Source organism: Sus scrofa, chromosome 17 (genome assembly GCF_000003025.6).
Source record: "Sus scrofa isolate TJ Tabasco breed Duroc chromosome 17, Sscrofa11.1, whole genome shotgun sequence".
In the NCBI taxonomy this organism is placed as follows: domain Eukaryota; kingdom Metazoa; phylum Chordata; class Mammalia; order Artiodactyla; family Suidae; genus Sus; species Sus scrofa.
Window position 1 is genome coordinate 47,683,401 of NC_010459.5, and position 12,006 is coordinate 47,695,406.

Genomic DNA, 12,006 nt, shown 5'->3' on the forward strand with positions numbered 1-12,006 from the left:
CCAAAGTAAGACAAGGGATAGTGCCCATTTCCAGGGCTTGTAAAGGTAGGAATTCAAGAGCTGAAATTCTGCAGGGAAAAGGAAATTGCAAAAGACTATCCGGCAAGTCCGTGGGGGTTTCCCTAAGGTGAGCTCCAGGATCCAGGGGTGACTCAGGCCCCAGCGACCCAGCTGGCCCGGGCGCCTCAGGCTGCCAGCTGCCTTTCCATTTCAGGAGAAAGGGGAGGGAATGCCTTCCCTCTGTGGGCGGAGATGGGGTGGAGAAGGCCCAGCGGCCAGCTGACTTGAGGGGGCCCGACTCTGAAAAAGCCATACCACTAAGCCCCTGGAAGGAAGAGGAAGCTGCCTGCCAAAACTAAATTGAACCTCTCCAAGCACTTTTCCTCAGCCTCTCCTCCAATCTCTCCTTAATCCCTCACCCCAGAACCACTTGAGCCTAAGGATTCACTGCTCCTTTTCCTCTTTCCACTACCCCACCACTGTCTCCGTCCTTCCTTTTCTTCTCCACTTTTTTTCCCCTTAATTCTGGAATGATACCTTGGCGTTTAGAGTCAGATGTCCTGGGTTTGAATCCCAGCTCAGTCTCCCTTGAGCTCTCTGATTTAGTACAGTCACACTCCTTATTGGAGTCTCCCTTTCCTTACCTTTATTTATTTTTTGGCCCCACCCATGGCATGCAAAAGTCCCCAGGCCAGGGATTGACCCTGAGCCACAGCAGTGACCTAAGCCACAGCAATAATGATACCAGATCCTTAACTCACTGAGCCACCAGGGAGCTCCTCCTCACCTTTAAAGTAGGGAATATCAGAGTTCCCGTCGTGGCGCAGTAGTTAACAAATCCAACTAGGAACCACGAGGTTGTGGATTCAATCCCCGCCCTTGCTCAGTGGGTTAAGGATCCGGCATTGCCGTGAGCTGTGGTGTAGGTCGCAGGCACGGCTTGGTTCCCGCTTTGCTGTGGCTCTGGCGTAAGCCAGTGGCTATAGCTCCGATTAGACCCCTAGCCTGGGAACCTCCATGTGCGTCAGGAGCGGCCCTAGAAAAGGCAAAAAGATAAAAAGACAAAAAAAAAAAAAAAAAAAAAAAAAAAAAAGTAGGGAATATCTACCTTCCCGGATTGTGAGAAATAAATAAGATCATGTAGATACTTAACAAACATGATATTTTCGCAGAAACATTAAATCATCTGAGTCATCCATGAACCAGAGAGATTTGCTGAGCTCAACTGAGGGGCCTAAAAGAACAGTTGAGCTGGAAAGCACCTCATGTCTTTGGGCTTTAATGACTTGCAAACTGGAGTCCAAGGGAACTGTTTACAACATTTCCAAATAATAAGCGAAATCACATCCTCTTTTTTTTTTTTTTTTAAGGGCCGCACCTGCGGCATATGGAAGTTCCCAGGCTGGGAGTCAAACTGGACCTGTAGCTGCTGGCCTACACCACAGCCACAGCAACGCCAGATCAGAGCCATGTCTGTGACCTACGCCTCAGCTTGTGGCAATGCCCCTGGCTCCTTAACCCATTCAGCAAGGCCAAGGACCAAGCTTGTGTCCTCATGGCTAGTAGTCGGATTTGTCACTGCTGAGCCATGATGGGAATCCTGACTTACTCTTGATAGAGTATCAAGGTTCTTTACTTTTGTCTGAAATTGTATCAGCTCAAGGTGCTATCATGCTTATCACATGCTGTTCAGAAATTCTGATGTGCAAGTGACATGGGTCTTTGATAAAGTTGTTTTAACTGGGAAGTAATTAAAGGAGAGTAGATTAAATGATGTAAAACATTAATCTTGTCTAACTTTACGTTTCAGAAACAGGGAAGCTGAGGTTTAAAGAAGGAAGTGTACTAGTCACACAACTAGTACAGCAGGCTCTAAAACCTGGATTTTTTTTTTTCCTGGAACCAGTTACTTCCCTTCTTTCCATTCCGGAAAAGGAAAACCTAGGATCAATGAAATTGAGGGGTTTTGGTCCGCTGAGGCAGGAATGAAATGATTCATCAATTTGCTGTTGCCCTTTCTCTATTCTTGACTCATTCAGCAAATATTTACTGACTGTCCACACTATTTAGACTCAGAAGAGAAGTCATGGTGAGCAAGACATGCTCACAGTCAGGGTGGCAGGCAGAATGTGGATATGCTTCTAGGTATGAATTCAGAACCTCTGCTTCCTCCCCCTTAATAAATACATATGGATATATAAATATAAATGGATACATTATAAAACACCCAGTACTTTGCCTTCTAACACAGTGAGTTTGTCTGAGAGCAGAGCTGTTTCATTTGAAAGTGTCCAAATCTTCCTAACCACTCTATAGGCCCGAAATCAATGCTGTGGTGTTGGGCACAGCTGAATTCTAATTTTGATTGCCACTGTCTTTGAGACAGTATGTTGCTTTCCTTCTCTGACCCTTAGTTTTATCTAAGGAAACAGGGGCGAAATCATGTGTGGAATTGCTGGCAGGTTCATTTTAAGTCACCCCGGACTTTAGGCGAAAGAAAACGCTGGGAATCTAGGTTGAAAACAGAGTCGACGTAATCAATCCCTTAATTCCCAGACTTTCCCTCGCCCACGGCCACCCCTCTATCTTCCACCCCAGCTACCCTACTTTCCCCAAGATCCCCCTCTAGAGGGCACGCAAGCTCCACCGCGCTCACGCCTCACTTCCGTTCGCCTTCATTCTTTATTGTGCGCATGTGCATACTTCGGTTCGGGGCCGCCCTAAAACCCGCCCCCACCCCTGCTTTAGGGGGCTCCGCCGAAGACTGCACCCCTACGCCTGCGCAATCTCAGCCCCGCCCCCTACGCTGTTCCCGGAAACGCTTCCTTCCTACGTATCCGCTGCTGCCTCGGCCGCCGCTGGAGCTTTGCCTCTCTAGGCCTGTAGGGACTCTTCTCCATGGTTCTGCCTGTCAGCACTGCTTCGGGGGCCAGCCGGTGAGACTGGGCCGCACTCGGACGCTTTGATTCTCGAGTCCGACACTGGTGAGTGAACTTCAGAGAAGCTCGAGGACGGGCGGGGCTCGAGCAGCCGTAACGGGCAGGACTTCCCCTCAGTTCGGTAATGGGTCTGTCCGTCCTGCCCTCCCCCCCATTCCGGGAATGGGCTCGCCCCCTCCGTCCCAGCCCCTCCTCCTGGGCGGGGCGATGTTGCCATGGTGACGGCCGGCTGGCTGAGGCCCGGCGTGTGTGTGTCCTCGCAGGTGCCGGGGCTGCCCGGGGCCCATGGCGCGGCGGCGGCGGCGCTGACCCAGGCCCGGGCGGCAGCAGTGCCCCGCGAGCCGGCATGGCGGGCCAGTTCCGCAGCTACGTGTGGGACCCGTTGCTGATCCTGTCACAGATCGTCCTCATGCAGACTGTCTATTACGGCTCGCTAGGCCTGTGGCTGGCGCTGGTGGACGGGCTGGTGCGCAGCAGCCCCTCGCTGGACCAGATGTTCGACGCCGAGGTAGGGTCCCTGGGCCGACGCGGGCGGGGTCTCGGCTTCACGAGGTGGTCTGTCACTAATGGCTGTAGACCTCACTGGGCTACCTTCTCACTTTGTGGCTCTGGGAAAGGGATATCACTTTCCGAACCTCGGCTGCCCCATCCGTAAAATGGAATGACTCATAACGGGAAGGCAGACTGGTACAAAGGAAAGGCCCTGGGTGTTAGAATAAACAGACCTGCGTTCCAGGCAGTCTGATACATCTCCTTGCTGACACTGAGAAAGTGACTTCACTTCTCTGAGCCCTAGATTTCCAGGTATCAAACTGGGGAGGGAGGAATGGATAAAAGATCATTCACGGAGGTAGAGTGGGAACTACCTGGGCTTTGGAGTCAGGACTCTGTTTAACTCCCATGTATTAGCCATGTGACCTTGGGAAAGTATCCTCACCTCTCTGAACTTCAGTTTTCCTGTCTGCAAAATCATAAAATCAGTATCAGAAAGGTGGCAGACTGCAGAGAGCCTGTACTTTGGATTCAGAAAAGCTTAGGGTCCAGTCTAGACCCCAGCATTCTAACTGTGGGACTTGGGCAAGTTATTTCACCTTTCTAAACTTATTTCCTCTTTGGACTACAGTAATCCTCAACAAAATGTTTTGAGGCCCAGAGGGTGCTTTAGGGAGTTCCCGTTGTGGGTTACGAACCCAGCTAGTATCTACGAGGATGCAGGTTTGATCCCTGGCCTTGCTCAGTGGACTAAGGATCCGGCATTGCCGTGAGCTGTGGTGTAGGTTACAGATGTGGCTGGGATCCTGTGTTGCTGTTGCTGTAGCTGTGGTGCAGGCCGGCAGCTGCAGCTCCCATTCTACCCCTAGCCTGGGAATTTCCATATGCTGCAAGTGCAGCACTAAAAACCAAAAAGAAAAAAAAGTGGTTTATAAAATATAAGCTGAAATAAAAATCATTAAAATTTTTTTAAAAAAAGAAAAAAAAACAACTATAATTAAAAAATAAAAATCATTAAAATAAATAAATAACATGTAAGCTGAAGGGTGTTTGCTTCTGAGAGGCAGCTGTGGTATATGGTAATAAGCACAGTTCTTGGAACCAGGACTTTCTTCCCGATGCCTATTCTCTGTGTGGCCCTTGTGCAAGTTATTATGCAAAAGGGAGATAAGGGCATTCCCGTCATGGCTCAGTGGTTAATGAATCCAACTAGGAACCATGAGGTTGCGGGTTCAATCCCTGGCCTTGCTCAATGGGTTAAGGATCTGGCGTTGCCGTGAGCTGTGGTGTAGTTTGCAGACGTGGCTCGGATCCAGTGTTGCTGTGGCTCTGGCGTAGGCTGGCAGCTACAGCTCCGACTGGACCCCCAGCCTGGGAACCTCCATGTGCCATGGGATCAGCCCTAGAAAAGACAAAAAGACAAAAAAAAAAAAAAAAAAAGATATAAGAATAACAATAATAATAGCTTTATGAGATTGTTGTGAAATATGATTATGAACGTGAAAGGCCTTTACAGGCTGAAAGTGTGCAGACATCTGATATTCGATAGTATTGTTTCAAAAATGGTGGAGGTTACACACACCCACCAGGTGCCTAGTAGTCCCTTCTTAGGAGCCTCTGTCCTAGGAAGGACATGTGGGGATCTGGGGCTTTGTTGACAAGCCGTCTCATGCACCCTACCTAAATTCTAGACTGGAGTTGACAAACCTTTCTTTTTTTTTTTTTTTTTTGAGGGGGGCAAGTTGATCCACTTTTAATACTGAGTCAGAAGAAAAATCTGGTCTTGCCCCAAACCAATGATTTGGGTTAACATGTTCCAGAATTTTAAGTAAACAGTTGCTGCAGCTGGCTGAAGGTAGCCCCAGGTCCATCCACCAGGAAGTACTGTCGTTTATCTGCAGTGCCACCCACCTCCAGGGGGCTATCAGCTTGGGGTCTGCTCTGTAATTATTTCAGAACTCCATGTTGCTTCAGGCGAGTCAGCAGCTCCCTTCCCTCTCATGCATGCGCACTAGATGAGTGCATCCATCGGTGCCCTCTTTACCCATGAAGACCTGAGGTACCATTCTGGCTCCGTGAGCTGTTGCAGATATCAAATCTTGAATCTCTTCGGTGTCACTGGTGGCTGTGATATCAACTAATTCCAAAAGCCCTTCTTTGAAGGACAATTGGCTGAGGAGCTTCTGCAGTAGGCCCGGTGGGCTGCATGGACACCACCACCTTCCCAGGCTGGATTTTGCTGCTCACAAATGTTTGAGCTATGCTGACAGGCAGCTGCCTCCTGGGAGGAAACCTCAATTGCTGGTATTGCTCGGGTGTCAACAAACCTTTTCTTAAAGGGCGAGATTGTAAAAATTTAATTTAACTTTATTTTGACTCTGCCTGCACATGCAGAAGTTCCCAGGCCAGGAATTGAACCCCTGCCGCAGAAGTGACAACACCAGATCCTTAACCCTCTAGGCCACCAGGGAGCTCTGAGATGGTAAAGATTTTAGGTCACAACTGCTCAACTCTGCCCTTAGCACAAAAGCAGCCATAGACAATAATAAATGTATAGGTGTGGCTGCGTTTCAATAAAACTTTATTTACAATGAGTGCCTGGTCCCTGGGGCCATAGTTTACTGAACCCTGTGGTAGACCTCACTCCTTGCTGTTTACTGACCATATCACTTTGGGTGAGTTACCTAACTTCTCTGAACTTTTATTCCTCCATTGTAAAATGAGAATAACGATCCCTTCAGGCTGCTCTGAGGGGTCAGATGACGTACAGTGATACATGTCTGAATGCACCTTGTTGGAAATAGCGCTGTAAAGATGAAGGGGCATATTGGCTTCTGTGGCCCTTAGGAGGGCTTCTGGGGTCCTGGAGCCTGGGGTGCTCCTAGTTCCCCTCTCCAACATGTTTCCTTTGTGATTCCCCCTCAGATCCTGGGCTTTTCCACCCCTCCAGGCCGGCTCTCCACCATGTCCTTCGTCCTCAACGCCCCCACCTGGTGAGTATCACCGGTTTTGCCATCCAGCGCTGGAACTAACTTCCTGAATTCGGGCATGAAACGGGCTGGCACTTGTTCCTGGGGAGTGGTGAACTAAAGTGGGTGGCCGAGGCCAGTTCTGGAACCGGCTCCGTCATAGGGCTTCTTCCATCGCTGTTTTGACTTAGCCGGAAAGCTCTCAGTTCTCTCTGTGCATGCGGCCTTGGCACGGCTTCCATCTCAAATCACTTCCCTGGTGTGGAATGAGGTGAGGGGAGGATTGGCCCGGGAGTCAGGAGATCTGGGTTCTATTCCTGGCCTCTGTGCCATTGGCCAAGTTCCTTCCCTTCTTTCTGGGCCTCGGGTTCTCAGCTGTACCTGCAGGGCTTTGACCGAGGGGCAGTTTAAGGCAGTGATTAAGAGCTTAGGCTCTGGAGGCCAACTCACTTGGCTTTGAATCTCAGCTTTGGTTTAGTGACTGCAGACAGGTTAATCTGTCTCTGCCACAGTTTCCTCATCAGTAAAATGAGGCCAGTGATGTTGCCCACCTCATAGTGGGAATTACATGAGGTAATTCACAGGCGGTACTTCGAACAGTGCCTTGTGTTCCTGTTCTTGACCTTACAGCGGTTGAAAACCGGTGGGGGGAACTTGGACCTGAACTTGGCTCCCAGATATGTTCCGTTTGGTTTACACAGTTGTGAGCCCATGCAGGGTATTTAAGATTTTTTCACTTAGTTGAAAATCAGGATATTTTCTGTTAAAAATCCAGATTTCTGGCTTCTCTTAAAAAAATGGAATGACTCGCTGATTCCAGGTCTGCCTTCTAGAATGATGACTTGCCTAGCTGCAGGCCCCCCTCTGGACGGAACATGTATGCCTCGTGGCGCCACAGTCCCCACCGATCTCTCGGACCCCCTCAAGTGACAGTTGCCTTTGCCATCAAGCTCGTACTTTTGTTTTCCTTCTCCCCAGCCTGATCCGCTCTCAGCATTCCCTGCCAGGTTCCTCTAGGCATCAAACAATGTAACCCTTGCCTCCTACTTATCTCGCTCGCTTCTGACCACTATGCTGCCATTCTAATTGCCCCATGTCCCCAAATAACCTCACCTAAGGCCAGGACAACTCAGTGACAACTCACTGCTGTCCTCTCCCCACAGTGCCCTGGGCTTGCTGTACTTCATCCGGCGAGGGAAGCAGTGTCTGGATTTCACTGTCACTGTCCATTTCTTTCACCTCCTGGGCTGCTGGTTCTACAGCTCCCGTTTCCCCTCGGCGCTGACCTGGTGGCTGGTCCAGGCCGTGTGCATTGCGCTCATGGCTGTCATCGGGGAGTACCTGTGCATGCGGTCGGAGCTCAAGGAGATCCCCCTCAACTCGGCCCCTAAGTCCAATGTCTAGAGTTGGGTCCTTTGGACACCCCGTTGGGCACTTGACACCCCCGCCCCCAACACCTGGGGCTGCTCAGACCGTCCAGATGAGGTCCAGCCCAGGCCTGAGAGGAACCCTGGAAATGTGAAGTCTCTGTTGGTGTGGGAGAACGAGGCCGCATCAAGAAGGCAGGTAGCAGGCAGGGTCACAGTGCAAGAATGGCCGCCGTCTACTGAAGCCCTGGTATCTGGGAGGTCGGCGTGGGGACCTCTTTCAGGGCAATAACAGAATCGGAACCATGTCACTCTTGAGCCACCATACCTGTCACCAGCCTGTTATTTTAAAAAGGAAAACAAAACAAAACAAATCAAGGAAACCTGATCGGAATGAACCACTCTTCTCATCATCTGACGTACCTCCCTGGGACAGCTGTTACCTTTGCCATGTTGCCGAACTGCAGCTATTCTGTTTGGAGAAACGCTTGGTTTCTGGATCCAGAGCCCCAGAAAGAGATGTAGGCGCAAAGTAGCAGGCTGCTGTCAGGGATGGGGCGGCAGGAGGAGGCATCAAGCACAAGGAAAACGCACAACCCATGTCCTGCTGTATGCACGTGCGTGCGCAAGCGCAGCCACAAACCCGTGACTCACTTTCTTCCGGTTCTGTCTACTGGGTCCCCACCCTGCTGCAGCTTTTGACATAGCAGGCCACAGGACCCAGAGCAGAAGCCCAGCATCGCTCCCTGTCTAGCCCTTGTGCTAGAGTCACTGCCCGTTCCCTAGGAATGACCAGGCACCGCAGCCCCCGCTGGCCATCAGTTCTGGCAGTGGTTCCCTTTTCCTGTCTTATTTGGAAGTCCGCAGTGGGTAGGGTACAGTGGGTGCCCAGACACAGGAAGCCCAGCCTTCCAGCCGGAGGTGCCCTGATAGTGCCGAGGAGATAGGAATTTGCTACTAAGATTTTTCTTTGGGGTGGAGTGTTCTCTGTGAGGGGCTTGCAGCTGCCCTTCCTGTGTACATAAATACAGTATTTTCCACGGTTCTGCCTGTACTTACTTTGTAATGCCACGGTTAGGACTGGGAGAGAGCAGACAAAGGCCAAAAAAAAAAAAAAGGAGTTCCTGCTGTAGCGCAGCGGGACTTCGTGTCTTGGGAGCACTGGGACGCAAGTTCAGTCTCTGGCCTGGCGTAGTGGGTTAAGGATCCAGCATTGCTGCAGCTATGGCTTAGGTTGCAGCCATGGCTTGGATCTGATTCCTGGTCCGGGAACTCCATATGCCTCGGGGTGGCCAAAAAAAAAAAAAGAAAGAAAGAATTGGAGTTCCCTTTGTGGCGCAGCAGAAACGAATCCAACTAGGAACCATGAGGTTGCGGGTTCCATCCCTGGCCTCACTCAGTGGCTTAAGGATCCGGTGTTGCTGTGAGCTGCGGTGTAGGCCGGCAACTGTAGCTCTGATTAGACCCCTAGCCTGGGAACCTCCATATGCCGTGGGTGTGGCCCTAAAAAGACAAAAGACAAAAAAAAAAAAAAAAAAAAAAAAGAAAAGAAAAGAATTATTGGGCTTACCTTCTTTTTTCCTGAACCTGCGTATTCCTCCAATTGGTTGAAACACTAAGCACAGGGATCTCCTCCCCTGTCCTGCTCCCCACCTGCAGCCTTGTCCGTTCTGCCTTGGCTGAACCGCCAAGACTCTCAGGATTCCTTTCCCACTGGCCAGTGACGTCTCTGCACATGCCCAGTGGAACACACTGGTTTAGACTCACTTCTGCATGGAAACCATTGCTGTTCTCCTCTGGGTCCTCCAGAGCCTGACCAGCTTTCAAGTGTTAGGGCTACAAGATAAGGGATTTGGCCTTCTCCCTAAGAAGCCTTTCTGGCCTCTTGGCTCCCAGCCCTGCAGCATAGGGAGTTGAGGCGGACAGGATGAAGGTTTCAGAGTGAACACGCCTGGACAGATGCTGGGAAAATGTTCGGGGGAGGCACCTCAGCAACTCAGGCCAAGCTGGGAGGAAGTAGATTGTTAACGGGCCTCTAATCCTGGCTGCAGGGTTCAGGAGGTGAGACCCCTGAGGTTCCCTCCCCTGGGTTGGTGGATCTCCCCCCAGAGCCACCACAAGCCCTGTGATTAATTCATTCTGAGAAAAGCATCAGAGCACTCATGTCATGTGGCCGCAGCCTCCCTTGGCCAGCTGTGGTGGTGACTGATCCAGCTGTGTTGGCACACCTCTTGGGGAGTTTCCCACAAGGGCTTGTGCCATCCTTCTGTGTATCTTCCGTGATGACAGATCTTGGCTCCTTGAGTGTCAGTCGGATTTTTGGAAACTGCTCAAGGGTAGGGGAGCCAAAAAAATTTTTTTTTTTTTTTTTAATAATGTAGTGACTAAGCTGGATGACAATTGGGGGTCAAAAATGGGTGACTGAGGAGTTCCTACTCTGGTGCAGTGGGTTAAGAATCCAGCTGCAAGGGCTCAGGTCGCTGCAGAGGTGTGGGTTCAGTCTCTGGCCTGGAGACATCCACATGCCATGGGAGTGACCAAAAAAAAAAAAAAAAAAAAAAAAAAGTGCAATTTCTCTGAATTCTAAAGTAATAAAGCAGGGTCTAGAGGCAAGTTCCAGACAGGCCTGGGCAGTGGAAGTAACAAGTAACATCCATTGAGTGCTGCATAAATAGATGCCCAGCAGCAGACTGACTGAGTGCTTCACCTCCCCTTGCTCAATCTTCACAACAAGCCTCTGAAGTAGGAAATCCCATCATCTGTATCTTACTGATGAAGAAACTGTAAGGAACTCGCCCAAGGTTACATATTAGGAGCTGGCCGAGCTGGGATTTGGGTTCTTGTAGTGACGTTAATAAACTCTTTGTGAAGACATGAATAGTTAAGGATGTTTAAGTTCTTATTGGTTAAACAGTAGGCACCTTATAAGCATACCTTCTCATCCGACTGTATTATTTTAAATCCTAAGGCCATATAGAGCTTTATAATCCTTACTAGCTTTCTAAGAAACACTGAGAAGCAGTACATTAAATATGGCCACAAACTTTCAAATGAACACAGGACATTTTTTTTTAAGTTTTATTGACGTATAGTTGATTTACAAGGTTCTGATCATTCCTTCTGTACAACAGTGATTCAGTTATACACGTACACACGTCCATTCTCTTTCAGATTCTTTTCCCATGTAGATTTTCACACAATATTAGGTAGAGTTCTCTGTGTGGTACAGCAGGTCCCTGTTGAGGAAATGTTTTGTTTCTCTTTCCAAAGGATAAAGGAGAGTACCTAGATCAGAAAGTTACCTCTAACCTACCACTGAGTTAGTGCAGCTCTTGACTTTCTAGGGGTCTAATGTCTAGACGCCCCTTCATCCCATTCACTACCTGCGCTCGAGCCGTTTGGAGGGAGAGGTGGAGACTAGTGCATAGCCGGTGCTCAGAACAGTTTATAAGCTGCAAGAAGGATGGGAGAGAAGAAAGGAACGTCTAGCTCAGAGGGTACCTCTAACCCCCAGTTCTAGGAAGGCCTGTCTAGATCAGAGCCAGATACAGGGCCAGAGTGGCTGCTGGGAAGCCCCAGGTCCCCATGAATCTTACAGGGGGCACAGCTCAAACAGGTTCCCCTGGAAGCAGAGTCTTTTTTTTTTTTTTTTTTTTTTTTTGTCTTTTGTCTTTTTGTTGTTGTTATTGTTGCTATCTCTTGGTTCTTGGGCCGCTCCCTCGGCATATGGAGGTTCCCAGGCTAGGGGTTGAATCGGAGCTGTAGCCACCGGCCTACGCCAGAGCCACAGCAACGCGGGACCCGAGCCACATCTGCAACCTACACCACAGCTCACGGCAACGCCGGATCGTTAACCTCATCGCAACCTCATGGTTCCTAGTCGGATTCGTTAACCACTGCGCCACGACGGGAACTCCTGGAAGCAGAGTCTTAAACTTTGTTCGATGACCCAGTTCAGGGTAGCTTCCTTCTGGCAGTCCCAGAGGGCAGGCAGCCTTCAGCCCAGGGACTATAGCCTCAGGAGCAGGGGGCGAGAGGTAAGGAGGGGCCGCTTCCAGGCACGAGACAGGCCCTTTGTGGAGAGGGAATTAAAAGCTACTGTCTTGAGGTTTTCTGTAGGAAAGTAGCAAAGGATGAAAACAGCATTGAGACAAAGTGGATAGAGGGAAATGAGTCTTAATCCCTGTCCTTCTACCCAAGCCAGTGAGAATTCCGGGGGGTCCAGTGTTAGAAGGCTTT

General features: G+C 49.9%; 2 protein-coding genes and 1 pseudogene across 2 annotated transcripts in view; 2 read left to right on the forward strand and 1 right to left on the reverse strand.

The window, feature by feature from the left end:
- On the forward strand, window positions 2,784–10,645 carry SYS1 (SYS1, golgi trafficking protein). Its single transcript, XM_005672967.3, has 4 exons — window positions 2,784–2,984; window positions 3,203–3,447; window positions 6,357–6,424; window positions 7,564–10,645. The coding sequence occupies exons 2-4, from the start codon at window positions 3,286–3,288 to the stop codon at window positions 7,802–7,804; spliced, it is 471 nt and encodes a 156-aa protein (XP_005673024.1). The 5' UTR covers window positions 2,784–2,984; window positions 3,203–3,285; the 3' UTR covers window positions 7,805–10,645.
- Window positions 2,820–12,006, forward strand: part of DBNDD2 (dysbindin (dystrobrevin binding protein 1) domain containing 2) — a 43,444-nt gene continuing 34,257 nt past the window's right edge. Inside the window, 3 exon segments of the mRNA NM_001243672.1 lie at window positions 2,820–2,984; window positions 3,203–3,447; window positions 6,357–6,424. The gene's annotated coding sequence lies outside the window, so the exon portion shown is untranslated.
- Window positions 5,144–5,777, reverse strand: LOC106506694 (annotated as a pseudogene).

What these genes read in the sequence shown, in the direction of transcription:
- SYS1 (XM_005672967.3), top strand. Translation starts at nt 3,286, where the DNA reads ATGGCGGGCCAGTTCCGCAGCTACGTGTGGGACCCGTTGCTGATCCTG. An exon ending in ACCAGATGTTCGACGCCGAG is followed by an intron (nt 3,448 to 6,356) that starts GTAGGGTCCCTG and finishes ATTCCCCCTCAG; the next exon opens with ATCCTGGGCTTTTCCACCCC. An exon ending in GTCCTCAACGCCCCCACCTG is followed by an intron (nt 6,425 to 7,563) that starts GTGAGTATCACC and finishes CTCTCCCCACAG; the next exon opens with TGCCCTGGGCTTGCTGTACT.